The sequence below is a fragment of the Aythya marila genome, assembly GCF_965140915.1.
Source record: "Aythya marila genome assembly, chromosome: 5".
In the NCBI taxonomy this organism is placed as follows: domain Eukaryota; kingdom Metazoa; phylum Chordata; class Aves; order Anseriformes; family Anatidae; genus Aythya; species Aythya marila.
In genome coordinates, this window is record NC_139046.1 from 15,878,600 (window position 1) to 15,905,159 (window position 26,560).

Here is a 26,560-nt window from a genome sequence, read left to right on the forward strand (position 1 = left end):
TTAGGCCTTGTTTAGCTTATCTTTCTCATCTTTTGACTACCAAGTCCAAGGATCCTTCCTCAAGTCACAATGCAGTCAAGAGAGGATAGGAAAAACAGACTCAGAACAAGAATTTCTTTTATTTCCAGTCCAATCCACTGTCATTTGTGTTGGCTGCTACTACAAATACTCTAAGGTGTTAAAATGTTACTGGCAAGAGATTCAATGCCAGCCATGTGTAAAGAAAATAGGAAATGAGAGTATTCCCACACTGCAAAAACATGAGGAATGGGCAAATAATTGTCATGCATCTTCCTAACGTTGTCTGATGAGATACAGCATAATGTTCAGTTGGGAAAGTCTGTGGAATGAAGTGAATTACCTATATAATAGTTTGTCTGTATGATATCTCTATTCATAATCAGAGTTGTAAAAGTATATATTCCTAGCAATGTATTATATGTAACTTTAAATCCTTCTGGTCAGTAATTAGCAGAGCAGATCTTCACAAATACATAAATTGGAACCACGAGCTTTACACTGATTTACAGTAGCTGAAGGTCTGGCTGAAAATAGGAGTCATCTAATCAAAACAGGTCAGATATAGTGAACCTTAGGGACTGACTGAACAAACAAGTCCTAATGAGACTAATATAATTTAAAGTCAGTGAAAATCCTGAAGATGTACACTGATGAAATCTGAGCATAAGAACAGTACTGGAAATCAAAATGCTGGGTGAAGAAGCTGTTCCTGTGGAAACCCGTGGAAGAGCAGCAGGTACATGATGGCCTTCATTTGCTAGGACAAATCAAGGAGACAGACTTTTTGTGCCCATTATCATCCAGAATAGCTATGCAGGATTGGGATGATCTGGTTAAAATTCTCATTCTTTGTGAAGTGGGCTAAAGATACTCTCATCTTAGCACTGATGTCACCAATCACCCTGATAGCACCATATAATCTGGAATCAATGTGGGTGTCAAATGTACATTCCTAGGAACTCCTTTGTTAGACAGCCCACAACTGATCTATCATTGAAATAAAGTGTTCCTAGCTCCTTTGTTACTTTGAACATTTTGACTGAAACTCTGTATTCTGTATGCTCTGTCTGCATAGAATCTTGTATAAAGACTAACATGTTCATGGATAAGGGGCTGTCTTGGAAATGAAAACAATTTCCATTTGGTGCTACATTAACTCTGATTTTGAATCCATAAAACTGTAGCAGACAATTTGAATGAATACTGTAGAGGCCTTGCATGGTAAAGAGGTAAGCAAAGCCTTCCATTCCATTAATGACACCAAAGAAAATTAAAGCAATTAATACACCTTATGCACTGTTGTATTTTGAGAAACCTGCTAGTAAAAACAAATATATATCTAAGTGGTTACCGTGGTATTCAAATTCAAGAGGCTGTTGAATGTTTCAGACCACACAGTACTGAGAGCTTCCAATTTGCACAGGCAATGGAAGAAGTCATCACCATCCCTCCAGTAGGCATCCATGGCAGGTAGTCTGAATACAACCCCTCTTCTTTACCATTGACTGAACAAAAACAGAAGCTGGCTGCTTCGGACAGCAGGAAATATGGCTTACTTCATCAGCCTCTGAAATATTATATAAGACATTCACAACCACATTGGATGCTGTTGTGGAAGGTATGAATAAATCCCGAAGCGAACGTAGTATATGGGAACAGTGCTAGGAGGAAATCCCAGGCAATTATCATTTAGCCTTTACTTCTAGCATATAAGAGAAAGTTTTCCTTACTGACTCTATCAGGTGATTGACTGAACGTTAAGGACAAGTGTTTACCAGTTCCAAATTCCACTGCCAAGACTGAAGTAGTATGTTTGCGTTCCCAAATGAGGACTTCAGGATTGACTAGACTATGAAAATTAAGCTTCCCCATCATTTTCACCATAGGACTGAGCTGTGCAAAATAATGGAGCAGTACAAAAAAGTTACTTTATACCGCAATCTAGAAGAAGTCAGCTCAACACTGATGCCCATGGTATCAAGCTGCATCACTACAGCTTAAGACAGAAAGAGGTTGGTGGTTAAGTTATTTGAATCTGATGGTCTTCGGTTGGAATGAAAATAGAAGTCTAAGAATAAAACAAAAAAGCAAGCAAACTGTGGGAATCTTAGCAGTATGCACCTATGGTTACAAATGTAACTGGATTCAAATTTTAAAAAGTGTTTCCCCTGATAATGCTGGTACTTTTTGCAACCATGTTGGACTTGAAAATTCTTTTTGCTGAATTTCAGTTAAGACAGAATCTATGTGAGAATAACGTGAGTCAGATCTCCTGTACCTGCACCAACAGCAATAGATTCATGTCTGGTAAGGGTGACTTTAACTTCAGTGCCTGTAGCAACTCCAATATGACACTGCGTGTCAAGTAGAATTTGTCCCTTTCCTAAAAGAGAAAAACACAGAATTATGAATGGCATGAAGTTCACTGACACCCACTAGTAAACCATAACAATACTTTTATCTAAATTTAAAAATAAAGTTATAGAAGTGCACTTTTTGCTCTTATCTTACAAAAAGGCTGACATCATTCATCAATTATCCAATTCTACAGATCAGGTGGAATGGACATAAACAAGAAAATGCATACAATTTTTGCTTGACTTTGCAAGGTATTTCACAAGAAACAGACAGACGGTCATACAGCCCAGGCATGCACGGTAGATCTCCCTGCATAGTTACATATAAAGGGAGAAGGAAAAGCAGCAAGGATTGACACAGAACAAAACTGGCAATAGTATTTAGCATTATTCTTTCATTAAACCTGCCAAAAAAGGTCTAGATTTTACCATGTATTTTACAGTTGTCATTCCCCTTAAAATAAGGTTGTCTGCAGTAAGCAGTACTTTTCCACTTACACAATAAAATCTATCTTGGCTACAGCTGCTACAACAGAAACGTTTTAAAACACATGGGGGAAAATCAGCCAATGGAGATTAGACTACAGAAGCCTAAGAGCAGAGCTGTAAAGCTGAAACAGCAAGGAGGTGCAAGAGATAAGAGGAGCCTGTTACACATCATACTTTGACGTTCTGACTTTAAAAGATAAGATAAAAATGTGGAACAAATGCATAGCCTGCTACTGACCATAGCAACTCAAACATTTGGATCAGCTAACAGACATACATCAAGCTCTCTTTCAAATGACCATTAAAGAAGAAAAAGATGTCTAATAGAGAGAGCACATCCAAAATGAGATAAAGATTTAAAGATTAGCATCTTTTATCTTGTAAATCTCATGCATTTGTCTGCTCACTTGAATAAGTTAAATGCCTGTAACTTTTCTCTTAGTCAGGGCCTCAGTTACTGCAAAATGGAGTAATGCTGGCCTTTTCCTCTAAGAAATCGTGCAAGGTTTAATTAGTGACAGTCAGTTTGTAGCCCTTCTCCAGCTGCATACAGTAACAAGCTCAACTAAAAGGGAAAGAGTTGGAGGAGGTGAGTGGCTGGAAGTAAGACTGAGCTTTGGTTACTGCAGACCTAAGTTCCTCAGAAAGTTGATGTCACCACATTTTATCTGGGTAGCACACAGCCAAACAAAGCTTACAGGAATGCCGAGTGCCTCCCACGGCATCCACATGCCTCTTAATGAAAGGAGATTTTAAATATCAGTCTTTAGTTTGGAAGAAGGCACCAAAACAACAGTATAGCATGTCTGTCATAGAGATTACAACACCAGTCTGTGAATCAAAAGACCTTACTTCAAGCTCCTGTTTTGCCCAACACAAGCAGAATTTTTTTTGATCTTCAATTACATTGACTGTGGTCAGGTAACACATAAGCTGATGGAACAGGCCCCACACTGCGGTGGTGCTTCTCTGAACACATTGCAGCAGTCAAGCTGCTGAACTTAACAGAAAGCTAAGGCTCCAAGATATTTAAAAAAAAGAAAAAAAGTCCATTCCTTTACAGCAGCAGAGCAAACGCTGGATCAGTGCAGCTGTATTATGAAACAATGTCTTGAGGGGACAAGTACTCAAGTCACAAATCCCACATGCATGAATGGTGCTCTGATCGTATTATGTCCTCAGTAGCTCATCTCCATCAAGGCCATAGGCAGATGCCACAGGAAGAAGAAAAACAGGGCAAGCATGTATAATTCCCACTATCACTCTCATAGCCAGTAACTATTTTTGGCTCAGGGAACTTCTGAGGTCAGTGTCATTTCTGTATAATCCTTAACTCTCGGTGGATTTCTCTTCCACATGTGTCCACTGACCTCTTGCACCATGTCAACTTTTAGCACGAATTATTTGGCAAGGAGTCATTGTTTAAAAAAGTCACTTCCTTTTACTTGCTTTGACATTGGTTCCTACTAACTTAATACGTTCTTGTACTGGGCAGGCATGAAATTACCCACCCCTGCCTGGGTCACTTGTGACCTTACAGACCTCTGTCACATTCCCATCAGTTGTTGCTTTTTCAGATCGAAGAGTGCTGACTTAGTTGCTTTAGAGCATGGAGTTTATTCCATGGTTTGATCCTTCTTGCGTTCCTTATCTGAATTTTCTCCAGTTTTACTACATCCTTACTGGGCATGGGGAACCAGAATGGTGCATGGTACTCAAGGTGCAAGGGGACCCTGATGACATATATTCCCCAGCAAGAGTGAGCCTTCCTACTTTCACATGCCTTCACACTCCTGAGTCACACAACACAATGACTTGCCCAGACGGTTGACAACTGCATCCCCCAAAACAATTGACAGAATTTCCTATCATTAATCCAGTACAGCAGCCTGCACATACTGGAAAAGAGGTAAAATTATTGTATAAAATGATAACACCTGTACTACACCGGATACAATTGGACCATCATAAATTAGTTTATCAGAACACTGGGGAGGAAACACAGACTTCACAAATCCCAGCTTTCCTTTTCTTTAAGGATAATACAACAGAAAGCAAACTTCTTCTCAAACGACTCTTAACTCATTGTCTAAACTCCCAATGTTTGTCCAGCACACGCAGTGCACAGACAGATTAAGGAAAATCAAGCAAAATGGTTTTTGACCTCTTGCTTTCTGCACTGTAAATCGGAAATGATGACACTGAAGTCAGTGACCCAGAGTACCCTTCCTACTGATGTCTCTTCACTCTTATCATTCTGATGGTGATAACTATGTATAAATTATGCTTTTACATATTTTAAGAAATCTATACTCTGCCACAGCTCAGTGAAGTGGCATTAGTTCCATGAGAATAAAGCCTGGAGGACTTGTGTGTAAACATGGAACCAAAGAGTCAAGACTGCAACCCCTTTAGTCTCTGTTCAGCCAAAGTAACTTTCTCAAATGTCTATGCATCCCTACAAAACAAATGCATTGCAGCCTTCAAACTATGGCTTGCCAGAGGTGTATGTGTAGAATGTGAAGTTTATTTCTAACAGTATCTCAGTGCCCTTAATAATAAGAACAGTAAATTTGGTTTAATGCAGTAGCATGCTACCATCCGAACAAGCCAGGATAAAGCAAAAGCCTTTTTATTTGCCTGCTTTGGTATTGCAACAATTAAAAATATTGAAGATCGGCCATCTGAATGTTCTTTAAAAATTCAGTATCAAAATCTTCCCATGTACAATTCAGTGGCATACTCCATTTATTTAATAAGGGCCAACATGTTAGTAGAATGCTAAGTTTAGGATTAAGCTTCAGCTGCTGTAGGAGGTAAGAGAGACAAAACATGTTCATTTAGGACCTTAAGAGACTTGAGAGCAAAAATGATAAGTTAATAACAATACACAAAAGAGATGCTTCTCTCAACTGCAAGTTCCAAAGGCACTGAAAAAATCACATTGCTGATCTGGAACAGAAACTCAGACAAGGAAATATCGATTGATGTGAGTCTTCAGGCTCACCGACAAGAAGTATTCCTGCCATAGGGTGTTAGGAAAATGTTGGTAATAAAAATAAAGAAAGAAAGATTTGGAGTGGTCGAGCAGCATTGACTTCTATGAGTTACATATTAGACTCGCTTGTTTGAAAAGAAAAAAGATTCCTTCACAGCATATCTGAAAGTTGTATCATGTTGTGACATGGCAACTTGTTCAAGTCAGTACATTCAAAGGTACAAAACAAATAATTAAATCTGAATAGTTTCAGTGTTCACAAATAATATTCCTTCTGGAATTCACTTCTACATGGTATTCTATCACAAACAGCACTATTTGGTTCTAGTGATTTCCATTGTAGAGAAACACAAATAGCTCAACTAGCCTGTTCTTTCTAACAGCAGTCATTAATTTGATATTTTTAATGCAAAACCATGGCAAGCTTTCAGCAATAACAACGATAATGTAGTGTGGAGTTCCACTAAATTAAGCATTTTGTGGATATAAATTGCAGGAGAACATTCGCTAATGATTCCATTTCTGGGTCACCAGGTTGCATTAAACTAAATCAAGAAGGAGTTTTTACCAAGTGCTATAATCCAAGTTTCCTGTGTGCAATTAAGTACTAAATACAGTTATAGAATATTGAACAAGGAAGCATTCAAGAAAAAAAAATCTGTTTTGTTTTGTTTTTTGTAATACCATGTTTTAATAAAATTTTCTTAAAATAACTGGAACTGTGGAGTTTGATGGGAGTGAAACATTTCCTGTATTTCAAAATTTGTTTCATGTATGCCTTCTAAAGCAGTCTTATTAGATCTCAAATACAACAGCTGTGTCAGTTCTAAACAGGGCTTTTTTTGTTTGTTTGTTTCAGTGAACACCCTTCCCTCATTCTAAGTTAACATTTTTCTTCACTTTACTACGCCTTGCCCAAAGCCTGAACTATAGATTTAATTCAAATTACTTCCAATAGCTGGATAGTCTCTTTTGTATTCAGCAATTTTTTTTCTTTCATGAACTCTTTCAAGTAAGACAAAAAAGGGAATATTTGCTTACTGTAGTTAAACTTGCAGTTTCTATTTAATGCTACAAACCATTACATCCAGTGAAATATTTTTGTGTTGTGGTGCAGGTTTTCTTTGGGAGTGTCACTGGTTTTTCTCTTCACTGTCTGTCCAGTGATACTTTAAGTCTTACTGACTGAAGTGATGCACGTTCCAGTTGTACAATACCAACATAGAAAATTATGTAGCTACATATGAAAGAATGTTTCATGATGATCAATTACTGTTGTACCTTAATTTACATAATGAAGCATACAAGGCCCTAGTAAAAGGTTTGGTTGTTTTATGTGGGTTCTTTGGTTAACTTCTCACCAACTGTGCGAATAATGAACTTGACTAATAACCGAGTGCTCTCTGTATATCGTAGATATACAGACAAGAACCTTAAGAACTTTTTAAAGGTAGACAAGTCCTGTTTTCTACACAGTTAACAGCCATGCACGTCAAAGTGAGATACCTAATACAGAATAAAACAGGATCTAAGCTGTGAAGCTCCTAACTTGGAGTCTTTCACTTTTATCAGCTATCTATTGCCTGCCCTCATAGCTTTGCTCTGAAGTGGCACTACCAGGAACATTTAAGTTTTTACTGCTGCACAAGTTACGTGGCTGAATCTGTGCACTAGGTATGACTACACAGACATTTTAAATCATGAATGACTACCAACCACCATCTCCACAAGAGAAACATTTTCAAAAATTATGAAATCATACTTCTTTTTTTTCTGAGCAATTTTTTCAGCAGGTTCCCTTTATCACTAACTACAGTGGGAATGTGAAACTCAGTATTAATAGGCACTGAATCATCCTTTACTACTTGATTAGCCAAACTACATTAAAACTGTTGACATGTCTGAGACTTGACACTGATTTCATCTTTACTTACAAACATCCTACTTGAGGGAAGTAGGACTTTGTCTGTCCTATTTTCAGTGGTCTCTAATGGAAGATATAGTCTCGTTACCTTAGTGAAGGCTCGGTAGCACAAACCACACAGTTCCACCAGGTAGGCCAGAGTGAAGACAGCATTCTGAATTACAAAGCTTAGTAATTTTGAAAAAGGTTCCAGAAGACTCTGCAATGACATGATTTAGGGAAATCAATAACTAGTTGCTCAACAAAACAAAAACCACTCCAACTTGGAAATGTCTGAATGGAAAAGCATCATTATCTTTAGCTCAAAGGCTATTTTGCTGTGATTTACACTGTTTCAGTCAAATTGCTGTTCTATCTAGCATTTGCCTTCATTCTTGTACAACAAATTAGAAGCAACAAATCAGAAGACAGTTTCATCTCTGACACAGTGCTATGAGACATCAGAGACTCTATGGTGTTTATGCATGAAAACCTCACGGACCTCAGTGGAATTGTACAAGTGAGTGGACTACAGAATCAGGAAGTTCATTACTATTTTTTTCTCTCCCCACAACCCCCCCCCCTTTTTTTTTTTTTTTTTTTTTTTTAAGAGGAGAACATCAAATCTTTAAGATATACACTAACACCCACACAGGAATGTAATACCACACGCTCTTTACTGTAACCTAGATTCCAAAGCTCTTACTGTTATCCAAAGGGTATCAGACTGAACAATTTTATGCTTATATATAATATTTTCCTAGCTAGAGGATCAGAATGCATTTGCAGAATAATGCAGGCTGGCTAAACATGAGGCAAGAGAGTTGCATCTTCTTGGAACTTACCCTGGTGGCACTAGTGGTAGGTATCTTCAACAAGCAAATCATTATTCTTAAACTAGAATCTAAAGAACACTGTGAACATATTTGAAGGGGGAAAAAAAAAAAGTTAGTACCTTTCTGTGCATATCTCTTGCTTTTACTGCTGGCAGCTATTAATAAGCTATAGGTTAAGTCTGAAAAATGATCCCTGGAGACTGATCTTTACTTACTTTGCCTAAACTGACTTAATCCTGAACACACAATCATACCCCACCCTCACTGGTAACATACCACAGCATGGACCTTGAAATGAGAAAATTTCACAAAAGCGCTAGTTTAGAAAAGTTACCTTTTCCTTCCTATGACAAACATCTCCTAGAAATACATTCTCACTGTAATGAAAATGGATTTAAAAACAGAGTGGGTTAGCATGTGGTATGTACTATCTACCTCATTTCTGTCATTGTCCTGGGCTGACATTTCCCCATGCCCCAAGACAAAGCTGCAACTCAGAGCCATCAGAATGTGCCTTGGCAAAAATCTGCTCCAGAGGCCCCCCTGTTCTCTGTGGTGTAATTTATTTTACTTCTGTGTACATCACACAGTTTGCAGCAGTGAATGGGACTTTCCAGGATCTATCCATTGTCTTGACTTGCCCCAGCTGCAAACATCTAAAAACAGTAGAGTCATTTATGACCCCTTAGAAAGAACGGGAGAAGGAAAGTTCAGAAGCAAGTGATTGTTTTATTTATATCGCTAATGATACCTCCCATCAATAACAGGGAAATCATAGTAAACACTCCATCTAAATGTTCTGTGAATGACTGATATGCAGATGTAACTATTAAGATTCATTTCATTGATTTTCATTTGTTTTACATTACGCAAAATGCAACAGATTGGAGTGGCTACTACCCAAAAAAAGAAAGTCTGTTTGACTTAGTAAATGCTGCTGGATAGTGCCTCAATTTACCTACACCTGAAGACATGTCAAGATCTGACTACTGCTTAACAGATGGTGACAAGGAATTTAATATGTTTCATACAGTTTGGGAGTAACACCCAATTTAAACACAACATTGTAAGTTGCAAAGGTAGATTTTTTTGATCTCTCAGTTCATACTGAGCAATACATCTTTGCATAGGAGACACATCGTGGGAAATTCACATTGTGGGAAATGAAGTCAGAATAAGGGTATCAGAATCCCTTGTTTACTGGAAAGACTTAGAAAAGTTTTCGCTGTTTACTTAAAAAACATCTGGAAATGTACACAGCGGGAGTTAAGACTTCTCTGTATGTCCTCTGAGCACTCAGAAATCAGAGCCCAAGGCTTCTAGATTCAGTTTCCATATTCTCATTACAGCTGGAACTATAACCTGGACAGTTAAACACCTTAGGCCCAGTTACTACTGGGACTATTCCCAATAGTCTCACATTCCTCTCTGCCTATTGTGTACTTTTAGCAAATAAATTAGGTGGTGATGCTCTTCTGATGAGTTTTATATAGTTTTAACAGTTAAAGCCAGATAAATTTTTACTGCCAAAATGCTGATTCTCTCTGCACAGTAACCTGTTCTGACAAAGGTAGGGTATGGAAAGCGTAGATGGAAAAAAATCAACAAAGAGTGGAAGAATAATCTCTAGTCAGAGTCGTTATTGTTACACATGGAAAATATAATTAAAGGGATGGATCGGGTATACGACAAGTCCATTCCTCTGGAAACATTAATTGAAAAGTTAGAAAATGTTCACCACTACTTGTACTCTGGCTCTCATTTCTCATCCACAGCTTTCCTACAGTTTCTGAACATCCTGACCAATGGTAATATAGCTCATTTCAGATGTCTATATATCATACCTTAAGTGGCAAAACACAAGGGAGTTTGGTAAGGAAGGTCTGAAATTGATTGCTAATTGTAGTCCACAGGTTGCTGGGTGAATCCATCGGCAAGGCTTCCATAAAGGTAGCAATGTTTTCTAAACAGCGTAGCATCGCACCCCCTGCTGGCAAGTTCTTTTTGTTGTTTAAACCCTGGGAAACAAATAAGAATCATAAACAAAGGTACACTTGCAGACATGGCCTTTTAAACGATAATTGGAAATACTGAGGTTAATTTGGTCAGACCAAATACTACTCACCTCTTCCATAATACTAAATAACATTTTGTGCAGAGAATTTAAACTGTGCATGTAACAGTTAAGTTCAGTTCCTAACGTACTGACCAAAAAATGTCAATGTCAAAAGTGTAAAATGTAGAACTTTGAGCCAATTTTTTTTAAATGAAGTCCTAACTCACATCCTGCTTACATTGGCATGGCAGTAAAAAGAAAGCAAAACTTGTTTTAACCAGTAGCTTGTCTATATTTTCCTCTGGCTACTACTAAGATGAATTCACTAACATTCAGTAGACTGAGTACAATTTTTTTGCCTTATGTACTAGGGACATGCCTAGAAAGATGTTAACAGTTTTAAAGTGCTGCCAAAATCTTTGAATGAAGCGACCACGATGTAAGAGCAGGAAAATGCATGAAAGTGACCAGTACCAGCCAGAAGATAAAAGTAAGCCAAGAGCACAGAAGGCAATCAGTGAAAGGCAGGCAACGGATCTTTGGACTACTTAGAGAAACTGCCATCAGATACAAGGGAAAGAACAAACCTAGGAGCAGAAATCTCTCTGAAAACCAGAAAAAGTGCTGGGAAAGAGATGGTTTATCCTGCCAATGAGCAGGACTGCTCTGGGAGCTGTCTGAGCCTGAAGAAAAAAAACAAATGCTATCAGCAAGAGCAAAATCCAGAAGAAAAATGGTGAGGACAGCCAAATCCTGCTTACAGGGACAACAAAAGAAAAATTCACATTACTTTGGGTGATGTAAGTCTGAACTCTTAATGAATGAGGAGAGATGACTCCATACGCCTGATAATGCTAATAAAGCTATCAACATTAATAGAGCTGATTGCCAACATACCTCTAATAGCTGGCTCAGAGCAGCAATAGAACTCAGCTCACTGAAGTCCATAAGAGATGTGGCCAAGGTCCGTAAAAAACTTCCATCTGAAATTGAAATACCATTTTTGTGTTGAGTGTAAATACAGGGATATTTGAAGAGATCAGAAATGCACTCAGGAGCCGCACTTCACCTTTAATATTGCTCTGGAAGAGCTGGGGGAAAATGCCATTTGGAGCCAGCTGATGGAAAACACAGCGGAGGAATTGCTTGGCCACACCTGCAGCATTTCCAGGGATCATCATGCTGAAATGAAAGGGAAGGAAGAAGAGAGAAATTGCCTTGTAGATGAAACATTTCTCAAAGCTGACTGTATGGCGGTAATAAGGAAGATTCTTTTAAATTACAAAAGTGTTCAGTTATGAGACAGTCAAAACTTTCCTGATTCAAAAAAAAAAAGTTTATTTTATTGCTTCAGCTCAACTATTTAGAGATGAAAAAGCTATGTACACATATCTAAAGTATTTTTCTCAATAAATAGTTGCATTTTCCCTTATTGTCCATATATTTGTGCTTGTGAATTGTCAGGGTTTGAAATACAATTCTGCTCTCACCTTGTGGATTTCAGTGATACAAAATAAGGTTCTTGGATTTACCATAAAACACATGAAAAATAGGTAAACATACACATTACAATATCAATTTGCCTATTTACTCGTTAACTGCACTTCTGAGCACTTTTTGCAGCTTCTCACAATGAATGTATCCTATTCAATATCTGATTTAAGTAGAGACATCACTAGGAGGGGTTGTCCATGGCCAAGGATGACTCACTTCACTGAATGTATGGAGACAGTTTATCACAACAGATACTGAACATGGAACAAGCCAGAAAGATCTGCAGTGAAACTGTGGAAACCAGGAGGCATTTTTAAATTAATTTGAATCTGAGGGTTTTCAGAGTCAGTACATATGCGTACAGGTTCCTATTCATCTTCAGAAGGCAAGAGATATTTGAAACAACTGAAAAAGGGCAGGTTTTTCCTTACTTATAAACTTATTTTTTTATTTTTTTATTTTTAAAAAAGTTAAATCTGATTTAATGACAAGGAGGATAATGTCCTCTTCTCACAGGTAACTAGTGATAGGACCAGAGGCAATGGCCTCAAGTTGTGCCAGGGGAGGTTTAGGTTGGAAATTACGAGAAAATGCTTCTCAGAAAGAGTAGCCAGGCATTGGAATGGGTTGCCCAGGGACGTGGTGGATTCACCATCCCTGGGGGTGTTTAAGGGAGGGTTGGACCTGCTGCTTAGGGACATGGTTTAGTGGGTGATATCGGTGGTAAGGGGATGGTTGGACCAGATGATCTTGGAGGTCTTTTCCAACCTTAATGATTCTATGATTCTACGTTTTAGATTAACTGCCTGATTTTGGCCATGGTATCCTTTGTTACCATACCTTTCTGCTTGATTAGAGAAACTGGTACTTGATGCCAACCTGGAATTAAAAAAAAAAAAAAAAAAAGTAATAATAACTGAGGCTCATATGCTTTTTTGTGTTCCATTTTGAAATACCTATATAAGAATAAAAAGTAAAATAAACAAGTTTAAAAGAACATTAAAAACATCACCAGAAAGATCTTCTGAAGTGCTCTTAAATGCAGGCATATCATGTTGGAACAACACAGAAACTCTATTCAGTCTTACAATGCCACACTTACCAGCCCCAAAGACAATTCTACTTGCCTCCCTGGATCAGAATGATGATAATGAAGTAAAACTATTGTCACATGCACATCTAGGATAGTTACTAATTCAGAGGGATGTGGAGAAAAAAGTTTGCCAGAAGCTGCCTACTGACTTAATAGTTTCTGATTAACACTGCAACATAGACTGAGGCAAAATTATCTACTTGGCAGTCTGAAGTGAGGCTTCTAATTTTAGATTTTGGCACCTGAATAAATGGCCTCGTTCTAGAAACAATAAGTACCTAGGCACTCTTGCAAAGTCAGATGAGAAATAGTGGGTTCTCAAAAATCAGGTCATTTAATTCAGTACTTGAATATAGACTTGGAAGCCCAATATGAGCATCCAGTTACGAAAATACTGAACACAGTCTTAAAGCAAATCATGCACTTCTCCAGCCTGTCCAGGTCTCGCTGAATGGCACAGCCTTCTGGCATGTCAGCCACTCCTCCCAGGTTTGTATCATTGCAAAGTTTATGTATCTGAACTAAAAGTTCATAGAGGCAGGCTAATTTACATCAGTTGATGATCTGGCCTTCAAAGTTTATCTTTGATTCAAGATCCTTTTAGGTTGGATTTAGGTATTGCTCAATCCTCTGTCAGCCTCAGAAGACAGTCACTACTCTGGTCTCCTCTCTAGTCACTACTGCAAAATCCACTCTTCCTTGAAGCACAGAAAAAGGTAGTCCACTCAGCCCTCATCCTCATCTTCCAAGTGATTTACTCTCTGTGGCTTCTTATGACCCTTTAGTAATGCTATATTTACAAGAATCACACAGAATGGAAAGCATCTGTCTCGATTAGAAATGTTGCCTCCATCAGAGTTCATTAGCAGTGACAGCAGGGAATTGCAGCATTGGAATTAATGGAAATGGAGGGCTTGAAGTGCTGCTGTGTTTAGATAGAATTGGCAGACGGAATAGAGGCAGGGCTGTGAAGAGCCATGCACCTACAGAATCCAGTCAAGCAACTTTAATTCCAGACACTGAGAGGAACATGGAAAAGGAGAGGTGTATGCCATTTCTGCACATGTAGCGCTGCTCATAAGTTTGGTCTGAAACATCCTAACACATCCCTCACACATCTTAGGAAAGGAAGTTGCAATTGCTGAGGCAGCAATGACAAGTACTGCAATATAATGGTGCACTTGAGTTATCCCATGCACACTGGGTGAAAGTCACACCTGAAAAATAGCAAACACCTATATTTAAGACGTTATTAGAGATAATCTCATGGAGGAGCTGGTTAGGAAGCCAGGAGATGCAACTCTTTAATTAGTCTTAATAAACATACAAAATATTGTTGAAGAGCCTGACGAGTTCTCCAAATAAGCAGAACCTGATGTTATTCACTCAAAAGTTCTAAAGCATAGAACTCCATATAATGAATTTTATGTAAACCCAATTCCAAGTACGAAAGTTATTTTAATCATACAAGAGAAAGTCCTGAATTTACCGTCCAACAGACTGCATGATGTCCAACAGCAGAGGAGCAGCCAAGTCTGGACTAAGGTGAATAAAGGTTGAGAGCACAACTATGGCCAGGCCTAGTGTTTCTTCATCATATTCTTCAAGAACAGCTCCGCAATCATGGCACCTGCAGTTTTTAAAACAGATGTGAACAGATTTAAAATAAAGCATTAGTATACATATAGACACACATATTATGACTTTTTAAAGTACAATTATTTAGTACATTCTATTCAAAATTAATTTAGAAAATAATGTAATTGTGATCTTTCTAATAACTAAAGGCCATGGCTTTCAAACATTAATAAAGCTTTTCACTAGCTGCACTGGCTGTTTCTACACTGACAAATTAAAGAGGGCCACAGAATAGGTCTACATTTTGGGTCCTTCATTGGTCATGTTTAGCTACTTCCCACACTCTTTATTGGCTGTCTTCAGTGTGCACTATCCAAAAAAAACCCTACTGCAGTAAAGACCTGCCCTCAGCAATGTTAACACCAGCCAGTTCGTGTTACTTGGTTTCAGGCAGGGGCTCAAGTCCCAGTAGGCTTTTACTTTGCAGTATAGACACAAACAATGACACTCATAGATGATCTCAAAGAGATTGAACAATTTCATATTGTCCTTCCTGTCAGTAATGAATTATGAATAACAAATTATGCAATTAGGAAACAATAATTTGATTGGTTCCCACAGCTGTTAGAGCTATTAAGAAGGAAATGAAAGGACCTCTCAGGGGCACAGAACCTTAGTTTTCAGAGAAGCGTCCTTTCCCAGGGCACATTTGCTGCTGAGTCACTTATCCCTCCTGAAATGTTAAAAGAAAACCAACAAAGTTCTGAAAGGGCTCTCTAATGTCTAATTATAAAGAGGATGTCAGATTCAGGAGATATGAGACAGGCTTTCACAACTGTACAAAAAAAGCAAACCAATGTGGAAAACTGGCTTATCTCAGCCCAGTAGGAAGGCTTGCTTAATTTGGTCAATCAGTTGCTAATGACTCCAACAGATTGTGATATTTTAACTTAATGGAATTGTACAGGCAATTTTCTTGCCTTTGTGACTAAACAGAAGGAAAATATGCCATCGAAGTCATGAAAGTTGAGCTCAGCTGGACTGCATGTTAATAAGTGGTGCTAGAGGTTTGGGGAATTGGTCAAAGGATGTGCCAAAGATAAGCCTAACTTTGGGGACGTTTCACTTTGTCACACAATAAGGTCTACTTCATCTTGCTGGGTCTGTCTAGTGGACTAAGCACAGCAACACAAGAAAGAACTTACAGTTGCTCTTCCTAGTTTTTGACTAAATCGATGTATGCCTCCCTACTGACTGCTTTACTTCTCCATTAAATGAGTACACTTAAGTTTAACACCTCCTTCAGAGGCATTTTAACAAGCAAATAGATGTTTGCAAAAGCTTGTGGGATCAGTGCTATATTCGTAACAGAAGTGTTGGTACATAATCATGACTTTATATTTCAAAAGAAAACAAAAGAAATTCAAAAAAGAGTTGATCTTTTTTTTTTTCCCCTAAGGCAAAAGTGATTTCCAATGGATCACAAGGAGCCACTGATTTAAAATATGGAACAGTACAATGTCACCTATTTACACAACCAGCTTTAATTAAAGAAAAATCCAAACTTTCTGTTACCCAAATGTCTTTAGTAGGCTACATATATTGTACAATATTAACCACATAAATATCCAGTTTCAAAAGGAGGGTAGAAAGCACTTCTTTCTCTCCACATACACACAATAGCACAAGTCATAATTTCACCTGTGCAAACTCACTCATATCCCACTGAGTTAAAAACACATCTTGCTGGCAGTGTTCAGAAAATTTTTACCTTGGGATAAAAAAAAATAAATAAAAACATAGTATAGGGATAAAGGATAGAATGGACTCTGTATTTCCATAACATATATTTATACTTAACTTGACCTATTTGAAGGTCAACTAGTTCTTTAAAAGGAACTTAAAAACTTACTTGTCAGTCATCACAGTGGGCTGGTCATCAGCAAATTCTTCTGGTGCAGGTACAAACATACTGACTATACTGGGAGCTGACAGCAAGCTAGATTTTGTGGCACCTTAAGGGAGTAAGAAATAATAAAAACAAACAAACAAAAAAGCAAAAGAAATCACTAAACAGAAATCCAAAATGCACTGGTCTGAAGATCAGACTTATAAAGATCAGCTATGATTTTAATGTGTACAGAAGAAAATGTGCCCGCGGAAAGATATAGTACATCCCTTGCTTCTACCAGGTTACTCCAATTACCTAGAACTATGGAAAAAAGAAAACAAAGTCCGTGAAAAAAAAGGTAAAGCACAAAAATTCCAGGAAGGGCAGGTGTAGTTGTATCTACTTTAATATCAACATTAGCATGTTCTGATGATATTTAACAATAGAAACATCAGTTAGCTTCTCCATGTAAACTAGGTTGAGAAAGAATTTATGACAAGATAATCCCAGTTACTTCAGGAAAAGCAAATTTAATAGCACCTCTCAGTGAAGTAATCTAAGAAACTCCCACAGTATCTGAACTCAAAATATGTGGAGTATTGAGAGCTGGTTTCAAAAGAAAGACAATCATTTCACTAAAGCATGGGAGGAATTTTTTACGTTTCTTTTACATACAGAGTTCAGTACTTCATAATTGTCCCCTGAGGTTTAGCTGGATGAAAACAGACACTCCAGAAAGTCCAGAATATTCTTCAATAACATAGGATATCATCCAGAATACAAAGAATAGAAGTCGATTTTCCATATATTTATAGCTGATTATTTTTCCCCTCACAAACAAATGAAGATCCCTCTACCTTGACTTTGGAAGTTTGCTATCATTTTTTCTAGATGTAAGTCCCTTTGCAACATGCAAATGCTAAAAGCTGTCATAATGTAGGCTACAATGTCAGAATAAGACTTAACTACTTAAAAATGTCCTCTAGCATACTGAACAAAAGAGAAAACACCATTTAGGTAAAGAAGGTAGGTCTTTGCCCAATTGCAAGATTTTAAGTCTGTATGTATTTTGACTATGAGGGAATTGAACTGTCAACTTCTGGGTAGATGGAAAGCCTCAGCCTTTAATCAGTTGTCTCTGTCTTGAATGAAATGCTTTATCTAATAACTTTTTGATAATCTACATTCTGCAGGACAGTTGAGGGGTTTAATACAGCTGAATGGAACAGAAAATTCACCACCCTTTGGTACTAATGGGAAACCATCCTGGCAGTCTTAGCTGAGATATCAGGTCAAAAAGATGGGGAACTAACCTCTGATTCTTAGTGGTGGTCCCTCCAAGTCAGGGTTTAAGCAAACAGGGACATTGCACAGCCGCTTTCCATGCTGTATCTGCTCTGTGAATAAATACAGAACTTCAGTCTCTAACATTATGAATCCAGCACATCAGCACAAGTTTTAAACAGTTAAAACAAGAGGAAGACAATTAAAACAGCTATTTTTAAAATAATAATAATAAATACAATAAACGTTATTTTTAAAGCATAAAAAGAGCAACAGAAAAAGGAAGGAAGAGAAAGATAAAAGAAGCCTGCAAAGGAAGAAAATGACAGATTACATAACAGCAAAGAAGGCATTTTTGAGAAGTGTCATTAAAGAAGAAAGGAAGTACTGACTGTAAAGATTCAACAAGATAGGGAATATAAAAGCCCCAAAAAGAGAAAATTAATGTTTAGGAATACTGAGAGATTAGAAGTTCATGTATAGTTTTTGCTGACAAAAGCTATACACACAGTGATTTTTATTTTACAGAAAACAAGCTTGGGGGGAAAAAAAAAAAAAAAAAAAAAAAAAAAGCATGAAGTAAGTAATGAGACATGGTACCTACCAGTGTTTAAAACAATAGAAAGCATATGTGAACCAAGCATGCATCAAAAACTTCTGCAGAATAAGACTGTTTCCTAGTTGTTATACTTGAACATAATGAGTCCCAAAACCATGGTGTGACAAATAGTCACACTGAGCATTTGTCCCCCTCTCCCCAAAAAAAAAAAAAAAAAAAAAAAAAATTTAATCTGTCCAGATAATAATTTTCTTTAAAAGCTAGTGGTCAAAAAAAGAGACTGAGAGATGCAAAGCTTTCTGGTAAAGAACTTTTTACTTCGCTCCATACTTGGAGGCCTTTAGTTGATATGAATGTTAAGAGAGAAAAGTCATAGATATTGTGAAGAAATTTAGTGGAGTCAGAACAAGATTAACAAGACTGAGTTCCTAAATGGTTTTGAGTACTGACTTGTTGCTCTGGTATACAGGCTAAATACTTTTCACAAAAGTAGTAACTTTTCCACTTCTAAAACCCTGCATGAAAAGTAGGTGATACGAACTAACTCTCTTTAACAAACAAACTTACAAGTAGGACATAAAACATTGTTAACATTGACAAATTCTCCCCTTTATGATTTAAGGATCTCATGCTGAGCATGCTACTCAGCAGACTGGACTAGAAAGGATAAACCTGAGCTATACGCTGTACCTTTAGCCATGCTTCAGCTACAAGATTTAGCTTGATGGGATTTGAGGCTGAAGACTGAATTAAATAAAAATCTGGGCTCAACTGTCCAGAACTGGTAGTTAGACATCCATTCAAAATGCTAAGCTCCACAAGAAGTTTTAAGTATTATTTTCTCTGGATTCACCTGGACCTACCTGCTCATGATTCCTAAGAAGCACAATTCCATAACATCACTAACACAAAGATGGGCAATGAAATACCTAGTGCCTTTTACAAACTAGAATGAGTTCACTGTTTAGTGACATCTGCTATGAATTTGGACATAAAAGAACATATTTTAAAGAAAAAAAAATCTTCAAATGACTAATGAGGAAATGATGTGCTTATTTCAGTTTTCATTGTCTGCTTCACATTCATCTTAAAGGGTGAAAAAACAGGTCAGTAACAGAACAGAAACTTCAGGTGTTCAGTGTGAGCTAACAGAACCTGCGCTACAGGGAAATGAGACGGGATGGCATAAGGTGCAAATCCTTTGTGTACCAACACAATTGCAAACATATATGGAAATTAATGATTCCACACACCAAGGATGAAATTCTATACCTAATGAAATCTACAATGACTCTTCCATTCCATTCAAGGAAGTCAGGAAATAATCCAATATGAAACATTACGGGGACACCACTGTACCAGAGGGGCTGTATCCCAAATATGTATCTTCCAACTCATATCAGATGAGATACTGCTACTCACTATGTGGTTTCTCTTTAGACTTGAGATTGATGACTTATCTGCAGTAGTAGACTAGAAATACTTCTTTTTTAATGGATTGATACAGAAAGTAATTGGTTTAAGGAAACAGAAATAAGGAACAATAAACGCAGCTCACCAGTATCCCAAGTGCTGATATTGTGGGGAGCACTAGACTGGTGTTCCAGCTGCCTCTTCATTAGCTGGTTCATTGTCAGAGCTCCCAAAGAGCCTCTTTTCATTTGTCTGAACTGAGCTGCAAGTCAGAAATGCAAAAGGATTTCAGGGGCTCAAACAGTATGTAAAACTACTCTTATTTCCTGATCTTACAAGTCAGCACAAGAGAAATAGTGACAGGACATGAACTGCCTGCCCCAAAGATTTTGATCAAGTCAATACACGCTTTTCACACAACTACAGAGGGTAAAATTCTGGACCCAGCAACATCAGTCATGAGTGACTTGGATCTAGGATCTCATCCACTGTGTCAACTGTCAGTGCCTTTTTGTCATCAAATAATACAAAAGTTCTTCAAAGCACTTGGTATTTGTGTAATGTAAAATCCCACCCCCAAATTCTCATGCCAACAGGTGATAGATAAATATATACTTCAACCTCACTCATGCACTACATACTGAGAAAGGAAACTAAGTGTCCTCCCAGCAAAGTATAGAGAAATGCTCTATCTACACTCGCTATTGGGGAAAAAAAAAAAAAAAAAAAAAAAAAAAAAAGGTTTGGCTGACTGTATAACAGTCAGAACATGCCTCCTAAATACCTGCTCAGGCATAACACCTGCACATTCTTCTGAAATGTGAAGCCATTCTCTGAATTGTGATAATGTGATGTCACTTTATCAAGCCTTTGAAGGTGGGTCCCCTTTATAACTTCCCTGACATTTTTCTTACATGGAGCAACAACCATCTGCTGTTTCTTAATATAATACTTCTTTAAACAAGTGTTACCACATGCTTTAAGGATGTGTCTCCTGGGAGCATTGTCCAGTGAAAAAAAAATAAAATAAAATAAAAATAAAGCACTCCTTGTGGACTTAACTATTTAAGACTTATAGTTCATGTATTTTCTCAGTGCTTAATTGGAAGAAAAAACAGACATATAATACTCCTGATTTTCTTACTTTTCTCTCCATTCATAAGAAATTCATATGGAATAAGCATAATACTTTTGCTTTGCCAGTTGAGCCCAAGCAATATATTTCCACCACTGAAACCAAACTCATTGCTGACAGCATGAAGACAGAGGCTGTCACTGAACAAGGCATGCCCACGTGCATCTCCATGCAGGAAAGCTTAGAAACTGTTGACGTAAGTCTATGTTTAAGTGCCTTCCTGAGCAAGGATAGCAAAGCAAAATCTTCTTCTAATGATTATTTTCATCAGTAACTACATTCAACATTGTTTAAAAACCACAATATCAAGCAGTGTACTTCTAAAATTCCAAATAGTACCCAGATAAGTTTTGAAATAAACCTAGTCTTTCACATGATTATTAAGCCCAGTCTATTCACAACTGTGATGAAGAAATACAGACATGGGATAAACTACAACTTTCAGAAATCTCTGATGGGTTGAGTGCCTCGGTCCTAAACTGGCTCTGCTCAGTTTCTAACTAAGAGTTTCAAATTCAGAGAAAGCAGGATACATCCTAACAAAACATCTACTTGCCCTGAGTAATAATAAACACAAAGACAACTTCAGAGGGAATTTGCACTCTAAATCTATTTCACTAGGTGAAGATTTTAAGCTTTTCCTCATTACATCCATTCAATGTATCAGAGTGCATTTAAACACTACTTTTGGTATAAGCACAATCTCCTCCAGCATTGCTCCAAAGCTGCCCTTGTATAACTGAACTTCTGAAACTGAACCAGGCCAAAAGACCCTTCCATGTTTCACTTTTTAAGTTATATTGCAGCTGCCTTTCACAGCAAATCAGGAGAAAAATATAATTTCCATCATTTCCAGGGCAAGGATTTTAAATAGATGCTTTATCACTTTATCAAGCATAGAATTTCCTGATGAAAGAACAGCAATTAATGTTAGAGCTGACAAGACCGCTTGGAGTGCAGATGACTGTCAAAATTTAGAAAATTATCTCCCTGATTTTTCTTAACAGCTTTTGCAATTATAACTTTAAAGTTCAAATGCATATTTCACATCATCAGGCTACTATTAAGCAGGTTTATATTTCTATTGTATTTACCTATTTTCCCATGGACAGACAAGATTTCCAATGTCAGTAAGTAAAGGAAAAAAAAAAAAAAGAAAACCCAGATAGCTATCAGCCTTTGAATAATGCTGGAGCCAGGCTGATTGCTGTGGACTACCACGTGAATTTTTCAGTCTAGAAATGACTAGTGGGTGGGAAGGGTGGGAAGCATTTCTTGATCAGGTCTTCTACAAGAAATCTAAGAATCATGAGAGGACAGAGAACTTTCATATATTATTTGGTGAGCGGTGGAATTCCCTACTCAGCAAGAGAAGTCCAAAGCCAGTATGTTCCAATCACAATTAATGATATGCTTTCTGCAGCCAGGCACTGGCTGAAAATGTAATGATATCTATTTGTGTTACAGAAGTGCCTCGTATGCACAATCCTCATCAGGATTTAAGCAAAGCACTGTAAAGGCACATAGTAAAAGGCTAAAAATATTTCAATCTAAATATGCAAGAGACATAATGGAAAGTGTTTTGTTCTATTTTACAGCTGGAAACTGAGGCACACAGAAGTAGGAAAGAAATATTTACAAAAGGAATTTAGAATAGAATCAAATAGTTCTGTTGGAAGGGACTTTCACAGATCATCTGGTCCAGCTGCCTGACCACTCCAGGACTAACCAGAAGTTCAAGCACATTACTGAGGGCACTGTCCCAATGCCCCTTGAGCACTGGCAGGCACAAGGCACCAACCACCTCTCTAGGAAGTCTGCCCCAGTGTCTGACCACACTCACGGTAAAGGCATTTTCCCTAATGCCCAGTCTGACCCTTCTCTGGCACAGCTCTGTGCTGTTCCCTCCCTCCCTGCCATCGAGTGCTGGGAGCAGAGAGCTCCCTCTGTGTTCCTTGGGCTACACAGGCTCACCTCCTGGCTACACTGGGTTTAATGAACCCCAAAATGCAGGTTGCCCCCTCAGGTACCAGGGCACGCTGCTGGCTTGTGCTGGGCCTGCTGCCAACCAGTGCCCCAGCTCCCTCTCTGTTGAGCTGCTCCTCAGGACAATCCTCTCCATGACTTTTCCAAGTACTGATGTCTGTCATCACCTGGGGCTTTTCTCAAGCCCATCTTGTAGAATGGTACAATAGCTATCTTCCAGTCAGCAGGGACCTCCCCAAACCTTTGGTAAATTGTTGAGAGGGGGACAGCTCTAACATCCACTAACTCTTTCTGTGCTCTTTCAGTACACTGGGGTGAACATTAGGCCCTGCATACTCTGACAGTGTCTCTATATTCCACCCCCAAGAGGCCTGTCCCTTTTCCACATGCTGTAAACTTCCTTCTGTCTGAGCTTTGCCAGGAGCTCCCTGCTCATCCATGCAGGTCTCCTGTCTCCTTTGCTTGCCTTCTTGCTCATAGGGATCTTGAGCCTGGAGCACTGCCCCTCTTGTGACAACGGTTGCCTGCTGGCCAGTGCTTCCACACACAGCACAGTGCTGGGGCTCAGAACCCCCCTCAACCACCCCCTGAGACCTCATAAACCTCACGCTATTCTCAGCACTGCCACTGCCGATGCTATGAGTGACAGATTCATGAGGCTTCCTGTCATTTTGAGCTGCTCAGTATGATCTGGATACGATTCCAGATTTCATGTATCGGAACTTACAAAAACACAGCGCGTACAGTGAAACCAGACAGAGATAGGTCTTAACTGGCAGGTCTTCAGCTGCATTCCTAAGTGCTTCGATGTCATTAGATCGCCAAGGACCATCCAGCGTTATGAGATGCACATCATACAAGATGCTTGTCATAAAACTGGAGAGGAAACCTCTATTCCAATTGCTAAATTTGCATGTCACAATAACACCATCCTTTAATAGACCAGATATCCCATCCAATCAAATCAGCAGATGCTGAATTTCAGGAATCAACATTTAACTTTCCTACAGCAATCTGAAATTGCAGTTCAGTGTGACTGTTCAGCTGATCTAGCAGCTCACTGGTATCAAAGGACATGATTTTCCCTCCTTTTTCTACTAGCCATAGATTACTGTCCCACCCACCTTCAGATGTGTTACTTAACCTTACTGAACCAGACATACTATACTGGATTTTACTGAACTGTTCTAGGATGCCTTTACCTTCCAATGTTATCTACATCTTTTCTGTTAAGCCAATGATTGCTTAAACCAACTTTGTTCACTTCCCCTGGGATGGGTACAGGGACTCTCAGATGAGTAGTTACTGCATTTCAGCTGAGCAGCTGAGAAAGTGGCATTTCAAAACATTTCTTAAAATTGCAAGAGGTTTTTGTTTTGTTTTGTTTTCCTACGGTAAATTAACAAACACGCTGACCACATTAACAGCCCTATTAAAGACCTCACCCTCTGCTTCTGCGCACTGACAGTTGACATTGCTTTCTCTCGCTGTAAAACAGAAGTTTGCTGAAGCAAAATGTTTGCTTTTAATTGCCACCTACTCTAATTCAGAAAAAAAAAAAAAAAACACATTTGTCAAATTTGCCATGTCACAACAGAGAACCTGGCAGCCACTAACTGCTAACATCCTGCTGACCACCACAGATTTAAAAGACCTAACAATATCCACAGTTGTATTTCCAAGAATCAATAACACTCAGGGGGAAGCATTTACTATACATGATATGTACCTGAAGCACAAATACGCTACAGATTTAATTTTCAATTTAGTTCTTAAATCAGAGATTCACTTACTTGATATGGAAGAGTGACTACTTGTCTCTGGGACACCTGCCTCAAGCGTTGGTGCAGAAGATGATTCTCTTGGCATTTCCAGAGTTGAAAGTCCTTTGGCAGCAGGATCTACATACGGAAATTGTGTTTAAACTGTCAGTATTTAGAATCAATAAATATTTTCCATCTGCTTTCTCTCTGGATGTCTTTTTCACATCTTTTCAATCATCCATTCACCATCTGGCATTCCCAGCAGTTTTAAAAGGACTCAGTGGTAGTGTTTGTAGAGGCATAGAGATCTATTACTTAAAATTACTTTTTGCTGGAGATTTGTACATATGCCCATTTAGAGCTCAGAACTAATGAAATGCATGTAGATTTTGATCCCAGTCACAAAGTGATTAAAGGGACCACCCAACATGGAAATAAGAGAGGTACCACTGATTTAAAGCTAGTCTGTGATATGTTAGCATTCTTTGAAAGTCTTATCCCCAACACATTATCAGCTTTCATTCAAAGGTCTGCTGTTCTAGCAATTGGTCCCAAAGATTCAAGGAGTATAAGAAGGCCAAATCTGTCACTAAAGAAAAGATAAATAAAAATAATAATATTAATAATAAATAATAATAATAATAATAAAAAAACATTAAAACTGAGGGGTTTGTTTCATTATAACTAATATTGTTGATATGGGAAGAATAAAGCAAAGAAAATTTCAAGTATTGACGAAAGGTTTCGGCATATCCTATAAAAATGAGTATGTATCTGTGCTGTAAAGGGCCTTAAGTTGGAAACCATGTACTCCAGAACTGTGCAGTTGAAGAAACAATCCGTTTGGCTATTTAATACAGAAATCAGTTGTGTCAGAAGCCCTTCTCACACATATGGCAGCATAATAGTCTGACAAAGCTCAAACAAGGCTTTGAAATTATAATCAGCATATTATGATGGCAATATTAAGCCTACTTAAATGAATTACAACACGTTCTCAAATAAACAAATCAATGAGGCTAAACAAAGCAAAGCAGATGCATAAGAAAGAGACTGAACTATCCAAGTAACTAAATTACCTAGTTATCCAGATTTACTGTATCAACCGGTAACACTATGTGAGCACTTAGTAAGTCATTGTGAAAGTTTTATGCTCCACTTGGATGACATATGTAGATGCATGCAGCCAAATGACCATCTTATATGCTAAAATCCCAGGTTCCATGGGGTGTTTCAGAACTGGGACAGCTCTTCCAAGAAGTTTCAAGGGTGTTTATGTCAGCAGATTCATGAAAACTTAGTGGTTCTTAGTAATGGTCTAAAATGCATTTGAGTCTAAATACTTTTGTGACAATTATTCTTGAGAAACCTATGTGAAACGTCTCTCCTCTGTTTTTAAAATGCTCCAGCAGTTCATCAACTTACTGGTACAACAAATGGGATGTTAGGCCTCAAAAATAAAGGGAACAGCATAGCCATGATCACACTGAATGATTTCTCCTTGTAAAACTGCGATACCATAATTTCATGAATCATAATAGGAAATTATTCTACAGTTCCTTCTGAAGCAATTGAGAAAGAAGTGAGGTCAGGAATACAAAAATATTACCCCATCTTCAAAGAAATGAGGCCTGAAAGATTCCTTCTTTTTTTTTTTTTAACTGATAAAAATCCAATAACTGAAAAATCCTGAAAAAAAATAAC

The 26,560-nt window shown here is 38.0% G+C and overlaps 1 protein-coding gene across 3 annotated transcripts in view; it reads right to left on the reverse strand.

Moving 5' to 3' along the window:
- UNC79 (unc-79 homolog, NALCN channel complex subunit) overlaps positions 1-26,560 on the reverse strand; it is a gene marked incomplete at its 5' end in the record, with an annotated part of 102,180 nt that overhangs the window by 20,354 nt on the left and 55,266 nt on the right. For all 3 annotated transcript variants that reach the window (XM_082760799.1, XM_082760798.1, XM_082760800.1), the window contains 12 exons: positions 2,300-2,404; positions 7,878-7,988; positions 8,614-8,682; positions 10,449-10,622; positions 11,558-11,643; positions 11,730-11,842; positions 12,995-13,033; positions 14,737-14,877; positions 16,738-16,840; positions 18,030-18,113; positions 20,118-20,234; positions 24,887-24,994. In XM_082760799.1, coding sequence (XP_082616925.1) covers positions 2,300-2,404; positions 7,878-7,988; positions 8,614-8,682; positions 10,449-10,622; positions 11,558-11,643; positions 11,730-11,842; positions 12,995-13,033; positions 14,737-14,877; positions 16,738-16,840; positions 18,030-18,113; positions 20,118-20,234; positions 24,887-24,994 — 1,250 coding nt within the window. The remainder of the gene's footprint in view (positions 1-2,299; positions 2,405-7,877; positions 7,989-8,613; positions 8,683-10,448; positions 10,623-11,557; positions 11,644-11,729; positions 11,843-12,994; positions 13,034-14,736; positions 14,878-16,737; positions 16,841-18,029; positions 18,114-20,117; positions 20,235-24,886; positions 24,995-26,560) is intronic.